General features: G+C 33.3%; 1 protein-coding gene across 1 annotated transcript in view; it reads right to left on the bottom strand.

Annotated features, from left to right (window-relative positions):
• The window catches only part of LOC143076899 (VWFA and cache domain-containing protein 1-like), a 28,894-nt gene that overhangs the window by 5,709 nt on the left and 4,136 nt on the right, over positions 1 to 19,049 (bottom strand). Inside the window, exons 5-11 of the mRNA XM_076252788.1 lie at positions 17,991 to 18,157; positions 14,894 to 15,004; positions 6,021 to 6,122; positions 5,443 to 5,545; positions 3,518 to 3,613; positions 1,415 to 1,567; positions 460 to 569 (exon numbers count right to left, since the gene is read on the bottom strand). Of these exons, the coding sequence (XP_076108903.1) occupies positions 460 to 569; positions 1,415 to 1,567; positions 3,518 to 3,613; positions 5,443 to 5,545; positions 6,021 to 6,122; positions 14,894 to 15,004; positions 17,991 to 18,157 (842 nt within the window). The remainder of the gene's footprint in view (positions 1 to 459; positions 570 to 1,414; positions 1,568 to 3,517; positions 3,614 to 5,442; positions 5,546 to 6,020; positions 6,123 to 14,893; positions 15,005 to 17,990; positions 18,158 to 19,049) is intronic.

Raw genomic sequence — 19,049 nt, forward strand, 5'->3', positions numbered from 1 at the left:
TCGGTGTGAGCCAAGGCTCCGTTTTGAAGGCCGTACTTTGACGTATAATTGTGAACTTTTATACATAATGACTTGGATGGATTGTTGCATAATTGACCCTCATACCACATCTTCTTATTTACATCCGTACTAGATTATAACGTTTCGTATTGAACATAAAAATGGAAGAAATGAATTTAAATGACTCTCAACAATATATTTTATATTGATCACTTACACTCAGCAAAATTAATGCTAAACTTCTATTTGTTTCATGCACATAACTAAGTTTCAGCTTAATCTAGATACATTTAATTATCCGAATTTAAAAGGTGTATAAAGCACGCCAGTGTAAATCTACCCAGCTCAATCTGTTATGTACATTTAGAAGTCATTTTGTAGTATTTAAACTAAGTTCATATCAGCTTATCCAAATAGATCGTATAATCATATTGTAGTAAGCATAGCTTTTATACGTACGCTGAAGTTGTGGTGTATACGTTCGTACATACATTGTATACTATAGGTGTATAACAGATGCAGTTACAATTGTTATTACACTCTCTAAAATCTGGTTGAACGTTACTGTCCTAAAACGGGAAAAAAGAAAATCTTAAAGATGTATAACAAAAAAAGATGTGGAGTTTAAGATAAAAAGATAGCATCCCAACGACAAAAATACCAAAAGACATCAAGCGAGCATACAGAAAAAAAAACTGTATTCAACATAAGATAGGGGTCTTTAGAGTATGACAAGCATTATACTTCTAAATTCTATTAAAGATAAGACAAATCAACCAAGATATATAAGTAATTCTCAAAATAACGAAAACCGTTTAAACAATATGATATATGACATCTGAATTTCACATTTTGATTTTTTTTAAACTTAGCCTAGAAAACAAAATTAACGATTGCTGCTTCTGCACATGGTTAAAAAAAACATGTGCCGACAGTCTAGGGCAATACAATGGAATGTATACAGTTTAGTGACCTATATTGTGTCGGTAAAAATTAGCCACATCTTTAATTATCTTAACAAAAAAAATATATGATTACGGAATATAAATTCATCCCACAAATATGAAGTTTTCGTCATGAGGGAATTTTTCTATATAAACATCATTTTGTCTCTGATGAATAGTTTTTGCATCGGCAATCATACAATATCTCCTTAATTCTATAAATTATTGGCAATTGTATGTGTATATTAAAAACTATCGGACAAAAATAAAAACAGAATGAAATATAAAATAATAGCTTGCCAACTAATATACATATTGCTTTTCTTGTTTCCAGAGCTTTGATGCCCATGTTTTTTTATTGTGTTGATCAAGGTACGTATTCAGAAGAGTTTGTAGTCTGTATAATTATATACCGTTATGTTGGATTTTTCTCTAAATATTCTTTAAAATAAACATGTATATTGTCTTACACATTTGCATGCTGATGATGTTGTGCCATCAAGTATTGATCCTTTCCCTATTCTCAGAATAAAGATGTTTGTGTCCACAACTGGTCTCAACTCAAACTTATTATCGGTTTGGTCAAAACTTAGTCCTGTAGATCTACCAGCTGGTAATGTAACCTGTGAAACAAGCAAAAAATACAATCTAGAAAATTAGAATGTGTCTGCTTCCTAAGGTGAGAGCTTATGTTTTTCATCAAGAATTATAAGAATGCACGTAATGTCGTTAGTGAAATACTCCACTCGTATCTCAATGTATCAAAAAACAAAAAGTATGTGTATGACAGATCCGAAAATCTGACATATATTACAACTCATCATTGAGCAATATCTAAATATATTCTGCCCAGGTATAGAACAATATTGTACTGATTTCGCATCGTTAGGCCCGGTGAGGAAGAACTTATCAGAATATAGTACATATTCACACAAATTGTCCTTACTCATACATGTCATAGCTGTTACTTTCAAAGTGTGTAACATATTTGGGTAATTGTGGTATTTTATGAAATGTGAAAAACATGGAATCAAAGTTGAATCCGTGTTGTATATTTTTGAATAATTAACATGTTGTTAAAAAACTTGAAATGAGGATAGGTTTGCATGTTTCTTAAATCGGAAGTACATTACGTTTGGTGTAGTTATCCACACCTGGGAATATAAAAAAAAGAAGATGTGGTATGAAAGCAATGAGACAACTCTCCGCAAGAGACCGAAATGACACATAAAATATAAGTCACTGTACGGCCTTCAACAATGAGTAAAGCACATACCGCATAGTCAGCTCTAAAAGACCCCGAAATGACAATGTAAAACAATTCAAACGAGAAAACTAACGGCCTTATTTATATACGAAAAACAAATATGTAACACATAAACAAACGACAACCACTGAATTACAGGCTCCTTACTTGGGACAGGCACATACATACGTAATGTGGCGCGGTTAAACATATTAGCGTGGTCCCAACCACCCCTCCTAACCTGGGACAGTGGTATAACAGTACAACATAAGAACGATCTATAAAAATCAGTTGAAAAAGGCTGAACTCATCAGATGGACAAAATACAAGTGGACGTGGACGGGTACTTGTACATCCCAACAACAAAAAGACACTATAGGGCACCGTACAAAAATACAAGTGGGCGTGGATGGGTACTTGTACATCCCAACAATAAAAAGACACTATGTCACCGTACAAAAATACAAGTGGACGTGGACGGGTACTTGTACATCCCAACAACAAAAAGACACTAGGTCATCGTACAAAAATACAAGTGGAACCATGGTTCTCTTGAAAGCAATTGAAGGTATATTTATTTGTTGCCAGACTGAGGGATTTAATTAAATAGGAAATGACTGCCATTTTATGGCAATATGGCTAAGAATGCTAGAAATGACTGATTATCTAATAGAAAGCAATATCGCCATACACAAGACGAATAACATTTCATATTTTCAGTAGTACTAGTAAACCAATTTTGATATGAAACCATCATGTTAATCTGAACAGCTCTATAATGACTGAACAATAAAGTATTGAGTCAGTCAATTAAGATCTGGTCAGGTTATATTAAGACTGTTCATCACCTCTTATTTACCTGTGCACATCAATAGTATACTGAATTGTCTGCTAACTTACTAAACAGTACTGAATTGACGGCAAGCAAATTGTTTAAAAAGTATAGAAATTACTGCAGTGCAAAGTTTGAAAATTGACTAAAAGACTGAAAGGGACGGAATAATTCATTTCACAGACTTTTCAAATGTTGTTTAGATCAAAATGGCCATTTAAGACTACAATTCATTTACTAGTGAGATAGGAGTAAACATAAAAAAAGTGTACAGAAAATTCTTAAGTTCATTCAATCTATGTACAATCCAAAGTATTGTCAACAGCAAGAAAGTTTATGACAAATGCAAAAATTGTATTTTTTTTTGTGCACTGGCTGATTTTATATATATACATGCCAAGAAGAAGGAAGCACAATTTTTTGCACTAAATCGATACTTTTATCAATACCTATATCCAACTGTTTTAATAATTGCACACTTTATTTTGAACGTACCCTGAATGATTGAAGTTCCTTGTTTGTAGACAAATCTTTACAAGTGAGGGGATTAAGTACACCATACTTTTTCATTGCATCCGCTATGGCAGGTTCCTATGAAGAATTAAAAAATATAATATGTATTATGCATAATATGTTACTAAAAAGTAGATAATTTAACCATCTAGTGAAAAAACTAGAGGCTCTAAAGAGCCTGTGTCGCTCACCTTGGTTTGTGGGCATGTCGAACAAAGGACACTCTCTATCATTGTAGACGAGAATAGACTTCGTGACAAAATCTTTGTTTTGTTGATCTTCTATTACTGATCTTTTAGTCTGTTTGGTTTCTTTGACTTACTAATAGATCTTGACTTGCTGATCATTTTTGTGATTTAAAGTGTTTATTTATCTATTACAATTTAAATAATATAAGGCATAACAGAAACAAAATGTTTCTCTCTAAATATCATAGTTTTCATGATAATAGGCAAAAATAAAAAAAAAACTGGTAAAATTTTGCATTTATAGGCAACAACTCCTATAAAAATTTGTCTAACAGTTTTGACGTATATGGACTATTGGTAGAGCTCATTATTCTGAACATATTTGCTCCTTTCAGATTTTTCTGTTTATAACGGTTAAAAAAATAATAGACAAAACTTGCATTTTACCCCTATTTTCTATTTTTAGCCATGTCAGCCATGTTAGTTGATAGGCGGGGTCATCTGACACATTTTTTTTTTAACTAGATACCCTTATGATGATTGTGGTCAAATTTGGTTAAATTTGTTCCAGTAGTTTCAGAGGAGAAGATTTTTGTAAAAGATAACAAAAATTTACAAAAAAATATTAAAAATTGACTATGAAGGACAATAACTCGTTCAGGGGTCAATTGACCATTTTGGTCTTGTTGACTTATGTGTAGCTCTAACTTTGCTGAACAATTTTGCCGTTTACAGTTTATCTTTATCTATTATAATATTCAAGATAATAACCAAAAGCTGCAAAATTTCCTTAACATTACCCATTCAGGGGCAGCAATCCATCAACAGGTTGTCTGATGCATCTGAAATTTCAGGGCAGATAGATCTTCACCTGATAAACATTTTAATCCCGTCAGATTTGCTCTAAATGCTTTAGTTTCAGAGATATAAGCCAAAAACTGCTTTTTACCCCATGTTCTATTTTTAGCCATGGCGGTCATCTTGATTGATGGGCGGGTCATCGGATATATTTTTTAAACTAGATACCCTAAGGATGATTTAGGCCAAGTTTGGTTTTATTTGGCCCAGTAGTTTCAGAGGACACGTTTTTGTAAAAGTTAGTGGACGACGACGACAGACGCCAAGCAATGAGAAAAGCTCACGTGGTCCTTTTGGGCCAGGTGTGCTAGCAATGAATACAAATAAACACTGAATTTCCCATGCAAAAGATGCCAAATGGTTCAACGAAGTTCTATGTGGCCTAAACAGAATTAAGACCAATGTAGAAGAATTATATTCAGTACAATACATTAATCAACATGCATTAATTCATAACACATTGGTGTACTTAAACATAATATATATTAAACAACGGTTTCAGGATCAGCTTCAAAGTGATAAATAACCCTGAAATATCCTGATAGAAGCTTAACAAACAGAGGTTAACCAATTAGCTGTGTTTTGCTGAAATACATTTTAAGATGATGAAATGGCCGTTGGCAATCATCATTTTTAAACATTCCTGGTGTTTTCTTTTTAAAAATCTGTAGCAAAACAATGAATACTAATCGACATGCACATTGAGATCATGACGATGAAGCGGAAAACTTAAAATTTATACGAGCAGCTGAGCTTCCAAACACTAGTGAGTCCTACAATTTTAAACTGATTTTTCTATGATATTCAGATAGAACCCACAACTTTTGTGAAGGCCAATCATCTACTCGAAATAATACTCACCAAAATAGTAATGTGCTTCGGATCATCAAAATACTTTGGGTCAGTAGTTTCTTTGAAAGCTTGGTGTATGACAAGAAATCCACTGTCGTCTATAATCATACATCTGTAAAAAGGATGTATGATCTATTATCTAAATGTAGGTTATTCAATATATGAAGAAAAACAGTTTAGATTAAGGGTCACTTTTTCATTACTACCAAATACCTTATTTCAAATTGGAGCTGAGCACTTTTATGTTAAAATGAAATATCATAGATATATTCATTTTCTCTAAATTAACTGTTTATGAAATATTTAATTACTTAAAGTACTCAGGTTGTTCTTCTCCCTAGTCATATCTGGCACAACCTTTCAGAACGTTATGGTTTTAATGCACTCCAATGTTTGAGTTGGCCTTGAAACCGTTTTTGATTCTAGCGCTACTGATGGGGTTTTTGTAGACGAAGCGCGGGTCTGGCATATCAAATTATAAGCCTGATATTTTAATGAGTTTTAATATACCATTGCTTGTCATATTGGTCCTTTAATTTTGAAACGTGTTTGGCATATATATTTGTGGATATTTTCACTAAACTTACTTGAAGTCCTTTGTCGTACAAACAGGATATATGTTATCAATAAAGTAACTGAAATACTGTAAGGGAAAATCTGCCCCAACTACTGCTGTTACTTGGTTTGAACTATAAAAGAACACAAATACTTTAATATTACTAAAAATAACCAACATATCTGCCTTCATGGTATACACCTTTATATAATATTTCTGAATTTACAAATTTTGATTAAAATATGTCCATATTAAAGAAAACTAAGTAAAGAAAACTAAATGGATTTATTGTAGGTTAAACGTTTTACGGAACCTACCTATTGTATTCATCGGTAATTTGTTTTCGTACTGATCATGCATAGAATATTTGCTAACGGATATTGGGCAAATAACAACCAATCCTTTGTCAATATAACAATAAGGAGGTGTAGTAGGACTGTCAATCATGTCAACGGGACAACTAGGCACCAGAGTTCAAATTAGTGGACATACACAGTTATAGGTCACAATACTTACGAATACATGTCCACTTACCAGCTTACAGTATATCCCGGAGGCAGCATTATATGCTAGTAAACAGTACTCCTAACAAAGTTTTTATATTCGCTTATCTAATTTCAAATGCACTGCATCTTAATAGACATGTTACGAAAAGGTATATTCACGACGCTGAGGTTGACAAATTATACTTTAAATGTGGGGACTGTGTCACAACACCAAAGAGATTATCTGTGTATACATTGGATTTTATTTAAAAACTGCATTGATCCTTTCGCAGGCAATTCCGTATGGAACGAATATTCAATAACATTTATACGATAAGAAACATAAGAAATAGATATTAATTATTTCCATTATACTTTTGAGGAAAACTATAATAATACTGCATGTTCATGTTAATGCAGTAGATGTGCGGGGCAACGGAGACACGGGGTACATACGTGTGTGAATTCTTTGGCGAGCCCTTAATATATCTTGCAAATAATCTTAAGTATAATAATCTGCTGTATACCTACTCGTGAATACATATGTAACGATAATTTTTATATAGTTTAAAAAAACAAACATGTATGTATTTTGATCCAGTTGTTTGCCACCTAAATTTTTATCTAACGGGGTCTGTTTTAAAACAACTAAAACATGATTTCAACTTGAGGCATGTTGCACTATATAGTTTTAGAAAATTTTCGCCCGGTCATATAGCTTCAAAGGCATGTATTTTATTTCTTTATTCCCTTCCAACTGTGTCTCAATTTTAAAAGTGACAGCTCATTTTGTATTTTCTGTATAATAGTTTGTGATTGATTGATTGTTGGTGTCTTAACGTTCAGTGGCAGATATTTCATTTATGTTCAGAACGAGAAGAGGTTTGTGTAAACTATGACTCGCTACTCATCGGTTGAACAACCCTGCAGAGTTTCAAAAGCATTGCATAATGACTAAATAGATATAGGAAGATGTGGTGTGAGTGCCAATGAGACAACTCCTCATCCAAATATCGGCCTTCAACACGGAGCCTTGGCTCACCGTGACCGAACAACAAGCTATAAAGGGCCCCAAAATTACTAGTATTAAACCATTAAGTTTGCATTTACATCTTTTTGTAAGAACCAGGCAGAGTGCGATACATGATGGTTTCAGATTTTATCTATAATTTGCCTCGTAGAAGCAGTTAATGAATATTGCTAAAAAAAAATATAAGTGGGAAAATATGAGTGGTTGTCATGGTAACGGACACTCTATTTTTTTGTCGTTAAGCTTGGTAAAATCTTTCAAAAAACAGCTAAATCACCACAATTCAGAGCCTGCTTATGAATAGAATCATGCATTTTTCATTAATGTTCAAATCTAACATTGATAGAACTTGGTTTAAGCTTCATTTTAGTGAAGATTGCATGTCAACCAAATTTGTAATTTTTTTGAAAATTTTTGCGAAAAAATGCATATTTTCAAAATTTCTGAAATTGGGATTTTTTCGAAATTAACAAATTTTCTCTGGTGTTTTTCAAAAAAGTGCAAATGTGTACAGAATAGTTAGCACTGTAGTTATGAAGTTTGGATACTACTTTACCAAATTGAATAGAAAAATGCGTGGGATTTTTTTCAGTTTTATCACCATAGCAACCGATTTTTTCCTTGGAAACGGAGTTTTATTTGCAGAATATTGCAGTTTAAGAGCTTAAATGTCTTGAATTTTTTCATTACCGATAAGAAAATACATAAAAACTTTAAATTACTATCATCAAGTGTTGTTGACTTCAATTGTTACCACAGAAACACATATTAACCATAGCAACATCCACTCTGAAACTGCATAAATAGAAATTTATGTAGAAAAATACATAAATAGAGGGTGTTTATTTTCAAATTGGAACATGACTGCATGCTTTGCTTCACTCACAGTCTTGTCTGGTTTTTTTCCTTCAGATTTTTCAATAAATGTAATATATAATGTAATATTGGGGTTAGAAGGTAAAAAAGGGGGGTATGTTCATTTTTTCTAAAGATATCATACATGAAGATTTTTGAAACGATAACGTTTGGTCGGCGAGCCTGATTATGAATAAAATCATTTTTTTTCTCTCAGAAATTTCTTATATAACATCGATATAACTTGGTTTTAGCTTCAGAGCTAAGTTAAGGTACATTGTAGTTGTCATGTTTTGGGATTTTTGTCAGATTTTGGGAAACCTCAAGTTTTATTCATTTGAATGCCTTAAGAATAAACTTGTAAGGGTTCTGCGGAACCCAGTGTCTTGCCTACTTTTGCTGTAAATCGCAGGCTCAACAGAAATGAGCAAAAAAATCGGTAAAAATATTCCTCTTGATACTATTTTTTGATTGTAAGAAGCTTCTGTCCAAGTTTGGTAAAAATCCAGGATAGTTTATGAATCTAATAAATGTTTTAAAAACTTTTACTGCAGACTGTATGTCATGTTAACTGGAAGAAAATTTAAGTCCATTTAAAAGTAAAATACGGAAAAAATGGATTTATCTTTTTACAAAAGGAATAGGTCCGGTAAGACCCTTTTTTGGCCCCAAAATATAGCAGTTTTACAAAATTGTTAAAATGTAAACTTTTATTTATTAATTGAATAGCAGAATGCTTCTTTTACATAAATATGGGCTGTTTTTGACAATACAATGCACATATATCGGGTACTAGCACCATTAAGTCATGCTAAATCACTGAAATCTTCACAATTCTAGCATTTTAGTTAAATTTTAGACGGTTTTCGTGTTCATCCTTAATATTAAAATGTAAGTTGTATTTTATGATAATACATAACATATATAAAGATGTTATGTATTATGGATGAACACGGATGCGGCCACTTTCATTTTTGACAAAAACCATTTGAAAAGTGACATTTTTTGGCATATTTGGTAGATTTTTCATATTTGAGCTTGAATCGGATCGTTTTAAATGGCACAATCAGTTAAAATCTTTCACATAAACTTTTGAATCAAAGAAAATAGACACTTAAGTGTTTAAAAAGTGGTCAAAATCTTTCGTCAGATGAACCTGAAATTTGAGGCCAAAATCGGTCCTTACCGGACCTACTCCTTTACTTCTTGATACTATCTTATGATCATAAATAAGCTTCTGTCCAAGTTTGGTACAAACCCAGCATGCCCAGGATAGTTTGAGAAAGTTATTAAAATTCTAAAAGCTTTAACCACAGAGTAAATGTAATGTTTCCCCGCAGAAAAAAATAAGTCCATTTATAAGTAAAATACGGAAAAAATAGAATTTTATTTTTACAACATTTACTTCTGGATACTATCTTATGATCATTGGTATCTTGAAGAGAGTTGTCTTATTAACAATTATACCACATCTTAAGATCAAATGGTCACTTTTAGAAATTTCTTTATAGTTAGCCAACAACATTCAAACTTGATCTCTGTTTTGTGGTAATAAGCATTGTGTATACATGTTTCATAAGATTTGATTGAGGCAAACTATAATTGCAAAATAGAAACCAACTTTTTGACGACTAATGTACTGACAGACATGGATTAAACCTACTACAACGCCCCCTTCCCCCTCCAAAATTGCGGAGCGGCCATAAAAGTGTTTATTTTAGTTTTTGCCATTGTACCTTGAATCGATCAAATGTGTACACAACGCGTGGGACATCAGATTCTTTTTTTACACATGGGACACTAAAGTCTTGTATTCATAAATGATTACAACTTGTTGGGACTAGAAAACATTGATAATTACAAAGAAAAATAGCATTGGTATGTACTGCGCTGTTTCTAGTGTTGCATTTAATTAAATAAGACCATGTGTGGAATTTGTCTTCAAATTATTACTGTTATTAATCTTGTATTGATGCAAATATTCTCAGCTTAATGGTTTCATTCCAAATCTCGGGATTAATGCAGTCTTTTATAAAGGTGACAGAGACAGAAAATAGGGGCGTAATTCATGTAAAGGTTAAAAAAACGTTGAGAATAGCAAAATATTTTTTTTTGAAATTTGAACCTAAAACAAGATGCTCCGCAGGGAGCAGCTTTATACGACCGCAGAGTTCGAACCCTGAACATTGGGGCAAGTATGGACACAACATTCAAGCTTGATACAGCTCTGAATTTGGATTGTGATTAAATAGTTGACACAACAAAGGTTTCTGACACATAATGAATGTGGTCTCAGAACTTAAACTTAAACGCTTTAAATTTTAAATTGGACATTACCTATTATGGTCCAATATCCAAAATCAAAATACATGGTTAGATTCAGCATATCAAAGAACCCCAAGAATTCAATTTTTTATGAAATCAAATAAAGTTCAATTTTAGACCCTTTAGACCTCAATGTGGACCAATTTGATAACCGGTCCCAAACATCAAAAATCTAAATACATGATTAGATTAAGCATAATAATTATATCAAAGAACCCCAAATATACAATTTTGTTGAAATCAAACAAAGTTTAATTTTGAACCCCAATTTGGACCAACTTGAAAACTGGGCCTATAATAAAAAATCTAAGTACATGTTTAGATTCAGCATATTAAAGAACCACAAGGGTTCAATTTGGACCCTTTGGGCCCCTTATTCCTAACCCGTTTGGACCAAAACTCCCAAAATCAATCCCAACCTTTCTTTTATGGTCATAAACCTTGTGTTTAAATTTCATAGATTTCTATTTACTTATACTGAAGTTAGGGTGCGAAAACCAAGAAAAATGCTTATTTGGGCCCCTCTTTGGCCCCTTATTCCTAAACTGTTGGGACCTCAACTCCCAAAATCAATCCCAACCTTCCTTTTGTGGTCATAAACCTTGTGATTATGTTTTATTGATTTCTATTCACTTATACTAATATTATTATGCGAAAACCAAGAATAATGCTTATTTGGGCCCTTTTTTGGCCTCTAATTCCTAAACTGTTGGAACCAAAACTCCCTAAATCAATCCCAACCTTCCTTTTGTGGTCACAAACCTTGTGTAAAAATTTCATAGATTTCTATTTACTTAAACTAAAGTTATAGTGCGGAAACCAAGAAAATGCTTATTTGGGCCCTTTTTGGCCCCTAATTCCTAAACTATTGTGACCAACACTCCAAAAATCAATCCCAACCTTCCTTTTGACACACACACACACACACACACACACACAAAACAAGATATAATGTTATCGGAATCTTGAACTTATGAGATGTATGTAGAACGATGCATAGTAAGAAATAATTCATAATTGATACAATTATTTTGCTTGATAATTTTGATATGATAATCTTGCCGGTAATAGCATTATTATTTTACCGGGATTAGCACAATTCCAACTTAGCAGATGTATTCTATTTGTCTATCTCGGAGATCCTGAATTTTAATTGCGGGATAGTAGTACAACAAAGGAGTTATTAATGATATGTTAATAGCTACATGTATATTTATAGAGGATTCCATTATACTGGACTTCTGATATTAACGATCAACAATTGACTATTATTATGTTTTTAAGTCACCACCAAAATAAAATGTGTTCAATTTGCCTGTCCGTCTTGTCGTCCGTCCATCACACTTAAGTTTCAGTTTAGAAAAAGTTTCAGTTTAGAAATGCTTTGACCAAATGATTCTATTATTGGTTTGTTAATATTATGTTACAGGTCAATTTTGTGATTTATGCTGGAATAACATCTTAGACGGGTGTGTGCCATAAGAAATTAAGAATTTTCTTACAATTGTTAGGGCCATATCTATCTTGCCTTGCCATAAGTTAGGTTTGCCCAGTTATTGTAAACCCATGAAGTTCATCATCTGCTAACTTCCAAAAATTGATAATCAGATGATGAACTCGGAACAAAGTCCGACCAAATGCAATTATCTTTTTAAGTATCTACTTGTATGCAACATTTTAAAAATCAACATACCCCCCTACCCCCTCCCCCCTCCAACCCCAATGTTACATTATATATTACATTTATTGAACAATCTGAAGAAAAAAAAACAGACAAGACTGTGAGTGAAGCAAAGAATGAAGCCATATTCCAATTTGAAAAAAAAAACACCCTCTATTTATGTATTTTTTTACATAAATTTCTATTTTTGCAGTTTTTGAGTGGATGTTGCTATGGATAATATGTGTTTCCGTGGTAACAATTGAAGTCAACAACACTTGACGATAGTAATTTAAAGTTTGAGTTGGCTTTTATGTATTTTCTTATTGGTTATAAAACAATTCAGGCCATTTAAGCTCTAAAACTGCAATTTTCGGCAAATAAAAACTATGTTTCCAAGGAAAAAATCGGTTGCTATGGTGATAAAACTAAAAAAAATCCCACGCATTTTTCTTTTTAATTTGGTAAAGTAGTATCCAAACTTCATTACTACAGTGCTAACTATTCTGTACACATTTGCACTTTTTTTAAAAACACCTGAGAAAATTTGATAATTTCGAAAAAATCCCAATTTCAGAAATGTTGAGAATATGCATTTTTTCGCAAAATTTTTCAAAAAATATACAAACTTGGTTGACATGCAATCTTCACTAAATTGAAGCTTAAACCAAGTTGTATAAATCTTACATATGAACATTAATGAAAAATGCATGATTCTATTCATAATCATGCTCTAAAATGTGGTGATTTAGCTGATTTTTTAATGATTTTACAATGCTTAACAACCCAAAAATAGTGTGTCCGTTACCATGGCAACCACTCATATTTTCACACTCAAAATTATTTTTTGAGCTTTATTCATTTATTGCTTCTATTAGTCCAATTATAGATAAAATCTGGAAACCCCCATATATCACATGTATATGGCACTCTGCCTGGTTCTTATAAAGAGCTGTACTTTAAAAAACCACCTTATGCAGATATTTTGTATTTCATAAATTCCTGAAACATTTGTGGAAATTCGCCAACCGTATCATAAGAAAATGAGAATATGAAAAAAGTGACACCGATGACCGATGGGTCTTTCCTGATAGGAGTTTCTCTAAAACAAATATGTTTTTTTTTTAATTAAATCTGTTGGATGGGTACCTATTACTACCTTTCGGAGGAACCAGGGGTTTTTTTTCAAGGAGAGAAGGGGACTAGGATTAAATTTGAAAAAGGCAGGACGGGAGTTTTGAGTTGAGAAAAGGCAGAATGAGTAACTTGGCCAAAAAAAAATCCTAAAGTTTAACTTGCTTACTATGTATAATATATGATTATCAATCTAGAATTAAATGAACTTGTATAACCCCACTTTTTCTAGACCACCCACTCCTACGCGCATACACCTTTTATGTCTTATGCCAGGTTTTAGCCAGCAATGATATCACAAAAGCAATTGTCGTATAAGATGTTACATACCTAATGATGTTCTAGATAAATGTAATTTGAATTAACCAAGACGCACAGGATTTAAATTTTACCTATTTATATCTATAATCAATGTTTTGACACCGTCCCCAAATTTAAAGTCTAATTTGTCAACCTCAGCGTCGAGAATATATCTTTTCGTAACATGTCTAATATCAATCAAAGTGAATTTTATATTATTTCTATTTTTATGTTATTTTGAAATATCAATGAAAGAAAGGACATATGCGTATACAGTTCGTTTGCCTATATTTGCGGAAAACTACTGTTAAGTTAAGTTGAAGTACTTTTTCTATTAATCCATAACCAAGCAATACATCATAACAAATGTTGCAGATAGCAACACGCGACAATCACTGAATTACAAGCTCATGAATTCGGATAGATACATACAAAAATGGCGGAGATAGACATGTTTGTTAGCACTCAAAGCGGAGTTAGACATGTTTGTTAGCGCTCAACCGTGAACTTTTTTTATTTTGTTACTACATCTTCATAGAAATTTAGAGGCCTCGGTGGCCGAAAGGTCTAAGTAGTCGAACTACTGTATCACTAGCCTGTCAACACTGAGGTTGTGAGTTCGATTCCCGAACATGGCAGGTGCACTCGACTCCAATCTTAATTGACTAGGACTTTCAGTTGTCCTACCGAAGGTCGGTGGTTTTCTCTAGACACTCCGGCTTCCCCTACCAGTAAAACCTGACCGCCACAAAATAGTACAATAGTGTTGAAGATGGCGTTAAACATCAATCAATTACTCAATCAATCATAGCAATTAGGAATAAGAACTGTGCAGTCCCTTTAATAACGTATCTTATTTTTAAAGTCAGTTCAAAAAGGTATCTAGGAATAATTTTCCAGCTTATTAAAAAATAATAAAACGTTAACAAAAATGTATTTTGAAACCCATTTGTTCTCAAAACATTTAGGTGTACAGTTTGTGCTTTAAATACCCGTCTCTTTTTGTTTTATTGATATTTTTCGGTAGCTTTCAAATTGAGCGAAATTTTCTTTAATCGAGTAAAAAATGCTTCTACTGATGCATTATAGGACAATTATCTTATCCATATACATACCCTCTCTTGAAAATTGTGTGAGCCAGTGTCAGCAGGATTCCTGATCCCCAAGCATCCTGATATGGTGAAGTAATGTAAATCATTCCGGGATGGGATGTAGTTTCCCTCCACCTATAAAATTAGATAATTATATAGAAAATCTATACAGAAAATGTTTATAAACAGATCCTGCTCCATTATTGACACTCGTTGTGTTGCTTATGTAGGTACATAATGATGCTACAATAATTAAATTTAAAACGATGTCATGAAATAAATATCGCTACATGTATAAAAAGACTTGATAGATATTCGCGATTTTACTTGTTTTGATGATATAACCAGAGAAGGAATAAATTGCAAGAACTAGATATCATTGAGATGGGAGCCATCTCTGTGGGCCCCGCTGTGAATAATGTGCATTAAAAAATTGTATCTTTACCATAGGACATGGGTTTGTCAACTGAAATCAAAGTTTTTGACCTTGACTTTTGACCTATGAAGTTGTAAATAAATTATGACACACCCTTTGGTGTTGGTTTATAAACATGTCAAGTATAAACTTTGAAATGATAAAGGTTCTCAAGATATAGAGCGGACACAATCATTACCATAGGACATGGGGTTGTCAACTGAAACCAAAGTTTTTGACCTTGAACTTTGCCCTATGCAGTCGTTCATAAATTATGACACACCCTCTGGTGTTGGTATATATACATGTCAAGTATAAACTTTGAAATCATAACGGTTCTCAAGATATAGAGCGGACACGATCGTCACCACAGGACACAGGGTTGTCAACTGAAACCAAAGTTTTTTTACCTTGACCTTTGACCTAGGAAGTTGTACATACATCATGACACGCTCTCTGGTGGTGGTTAATAAACATGTAAAGTATAAACTTTGAAATCATAACGGTTCTCAAGATATAGAGCGGACACGATCTTCACCACAGGACACAGGGTTGTCAACTGAAACCAGTTTTTTTACCTTGACCTTTGACCTAGGAAGTTGTACATACATCATGACACGCCCTCTGGTGGTGGTTAATAAACATGTAAAGTATAAAGTATGAAATCATAATGGTTCTCTAGATATGGAGCGGACACAAAGTGTTACGGACGGACGGATGGACGGACGGACAGACTGATCACTATAGGGGACCGCCTTTGGCGGGACACTAATTATACACACTGTTTGCCAACACTGATAAACATTCTTTGCCAAAACAAATGAAAAAAATTTGCTAACACAAATTAAAATATATATAGTAATTCCGATTTGTTATAGTCACTTCCAAATCAAAATTGAAAGACTGAACAAATTTTGCCTAGCAACACAAGCCTTCTTTTTTCACGACATGTAAACATCTGCTTTTTCAAATTTCAAAAAAACATCGTAACGGTTAGATTTGATAACATTAAACTTGTTAATTTCGAAATTATATACAGAGAAATCAAAGTAATAATTCCTTATCAGTTAATCTGGAGTTTATAGTGTTGTAGTCTTGGAATGGTGAGGTCTTGTGTCTAACCAATACTCATGTTTGCACCTCGAAACTTGTATTTACATGAAGAAGAGAGGCCAAAAATACCAAAGGGATATTCAAACTCACACGTCGAATACAAACTGACAAAGCGATGGCCAAGAAGGAAAAGGACCCACAGATAAACAATAGTACAGAAAACACAACACAAAAAACCAAAGACTGAGCATCACAAAACCCCACCAAAAACTGGCCAGGGGTGATCTTAGGTGCTCCGGAAGGGTAAGCAGATCTTACTCCACATGTGGCACACGTCGTGTTGCTCATGTTAGTACAAACCCGGTAATAAGTCTCATTCGATAGGTCACATTTGGAGAAAAGGAGACGGGATCGTAGTTACGACATTTGGAATCTCGGACTCGGAGATGCAATGGGGATGTTGAATTGCAATGGGCACGCTGAAGTGCGATGGTCTTCACTGAAATGTGATTGTTCTTTCATTGATGGTCTAAATGACGCGTGATGGCTATTGTAATATCAGCAGATGTACAATTATCATAATGTTCAAGATGATTTGTGTTTGTTATTTAGTATATAAATGTGCATCCATTATTGTCCGTGTATGTGTATGATTGAAATAAAAGAATTGTTAAAAAAATTATCATCATGCCATACTCCTGATGACCATACTAATTTAGATAATATGAAAATCGTTTACTGTTTGAATATATTCTCGATGACTTGCTTATCAACATGAAAAGCTGCTTCTTGCAAAAAAATGGACTGCTTCATCTACACGTGAACATGAAAAACATTGAAAATTTGAAAATATAGTTTACGTAATCCATTGAACTTCAGTGTTGCCTCCTACGCAAGTTAGCGTACATGTAGCTATCATCAAGCAGCATTACAATGCCATCCTCGCACTTCAGCGTGATCAAAAACACACTGTAGCGTCAAACAATCAAACTTTAGCGTAGCCATCACGGTTTGGATGAATATCAATAATGTGGTCATTTTTATAAATTTCCTGTTTACAGGACTTTGAATTTTTCGTACAACTTAGGATATTCTTATCCCAGGCATAGATTACCTTAGCCGTATTTGGCACAACTTTTTGGAATTTTGGATCCTCAATGCTTTTTAACTTTGTACTTGTTTGGCTGAATAAATATTTTGATATGAGCGTCACTGATGAGTCTTATGTAGACGAAACGCTCGTCTGGCGTATTAAATTATAATTCTGGTACTTTTGATAACTATTTGGAGTACCATCGCGGTACACAGTCCTACATTTTTAGAAAACAGTGAGGATCAATTAAGTCACAAAGTACCTAAAATTTAAAGAAAAATTACAACACTATTATTTATAAAACACATGAGTGTTCAGTCAGTGTTTGAAATGTTGTTTGTTTCTCGTTCAGCCGCACATACTACATAAAATTTAAAACCTAACAACAAGAAACAGGCTTCCCTAGGTACAGAAGCTGATAAATAGAAAGGTACAATAATTATCTAATATGACTCTTAACTGATGATACACAGCGCTTCCACGAAAACATCAATTATATACGAAATTATACTAACTGACAAAAATTAAAACGAATATGACCCATTTTATATCAAGCTTACCATGTTCTTTTTTCGTGGTCATAAGACTTAGTCAATGAAACTGCTGGATACACTCTAAAGACTCCGGCTTTGGTTCCAATAAATCTCCAAGCCAGGTGACTTTCAGGCTGCTGTTTCCAAAACTGTTCAGCTTTATACGTGGCCCAAACTGTAGCTCTAACATCATCCTATATAAGACAAAAACAAACGTTGTAACTTAATTGTAAAGGTTGTCTGTTTTACAGGAATAATAGAATAGAATAATAATATGGCATACCAAAGTTAATATACTAAAATATTGCACCGAAAGTAAAAGCATATGACAAACAGGAAACCGATAAATAAATCACATTCCGTATAGCGGGTTATTTTCGCGGGCAGGAAATTTTCGCTTATTTTCGCGGATAGAACAAAATAGCCAAAATAAATTCCGCCAATTTAAAAATGCACATGCAAAGGTATTGGTATAAGTTTTGAATCCGCCAAAATTATAAACGCCAAAATATTTATTATACCTTATTCAATGAAAATCGCGAAATGTTACAACCGCGAAAATAACCCGCCATACGGTATTACTTACCGTCTTAATTTGGTTGCTAGGTCAATCACCGAGTGAGACTTATTACCGAATGTATACCTACTAGTCTAAGAGCAACTTAATGAGGAGCACTAAAGGAGCAGGTTCTATTTCCTCTTACAGAGTACACAACAACACTAAATTTTCAGAGGGGTTCGTGTCGCTCAGTCTTGTAGATTTCAAGTTAATGGATTTGGGACTTGTTTGTCTGCTGTTCGTGTTCATTGTATGTTGCAATTACATTGGCAGTTTCTCTTCGACTTTTTATTTTTTTATTTGTAATGATGAGTCTATCGATTTATATTGAGGAAATGAATATAATGTTAACAAATAGCTTTTGTAACCCTGACGACAACATTTTCGCCAATATTTACAATGTTATGACGAGGAGTAACAAAATCTGCTTAATCATCTGTTTAGCTATGTGATATTCAATATATTGCATTGCATTCTAATTTCTTGTAATTATTGATTGCTCTGCAAGTGAGGGTTTTGATTACAAA

Source organism: Mytilus galloprovincialis, chromosome 5 (assembly GCF_965363235.1).
Source record: "Mytilus galloprovincialis chromosome 5, xbMytGall1.hap1.1, whole genome shotgun sequence".
Classification (NCBI taxonomy): Eukaryota; Metazoa; Mollusca; class Bivalvia; order Mytilida; family Mytilidae; genus Mytilus; species Mytilus galloprovincialis.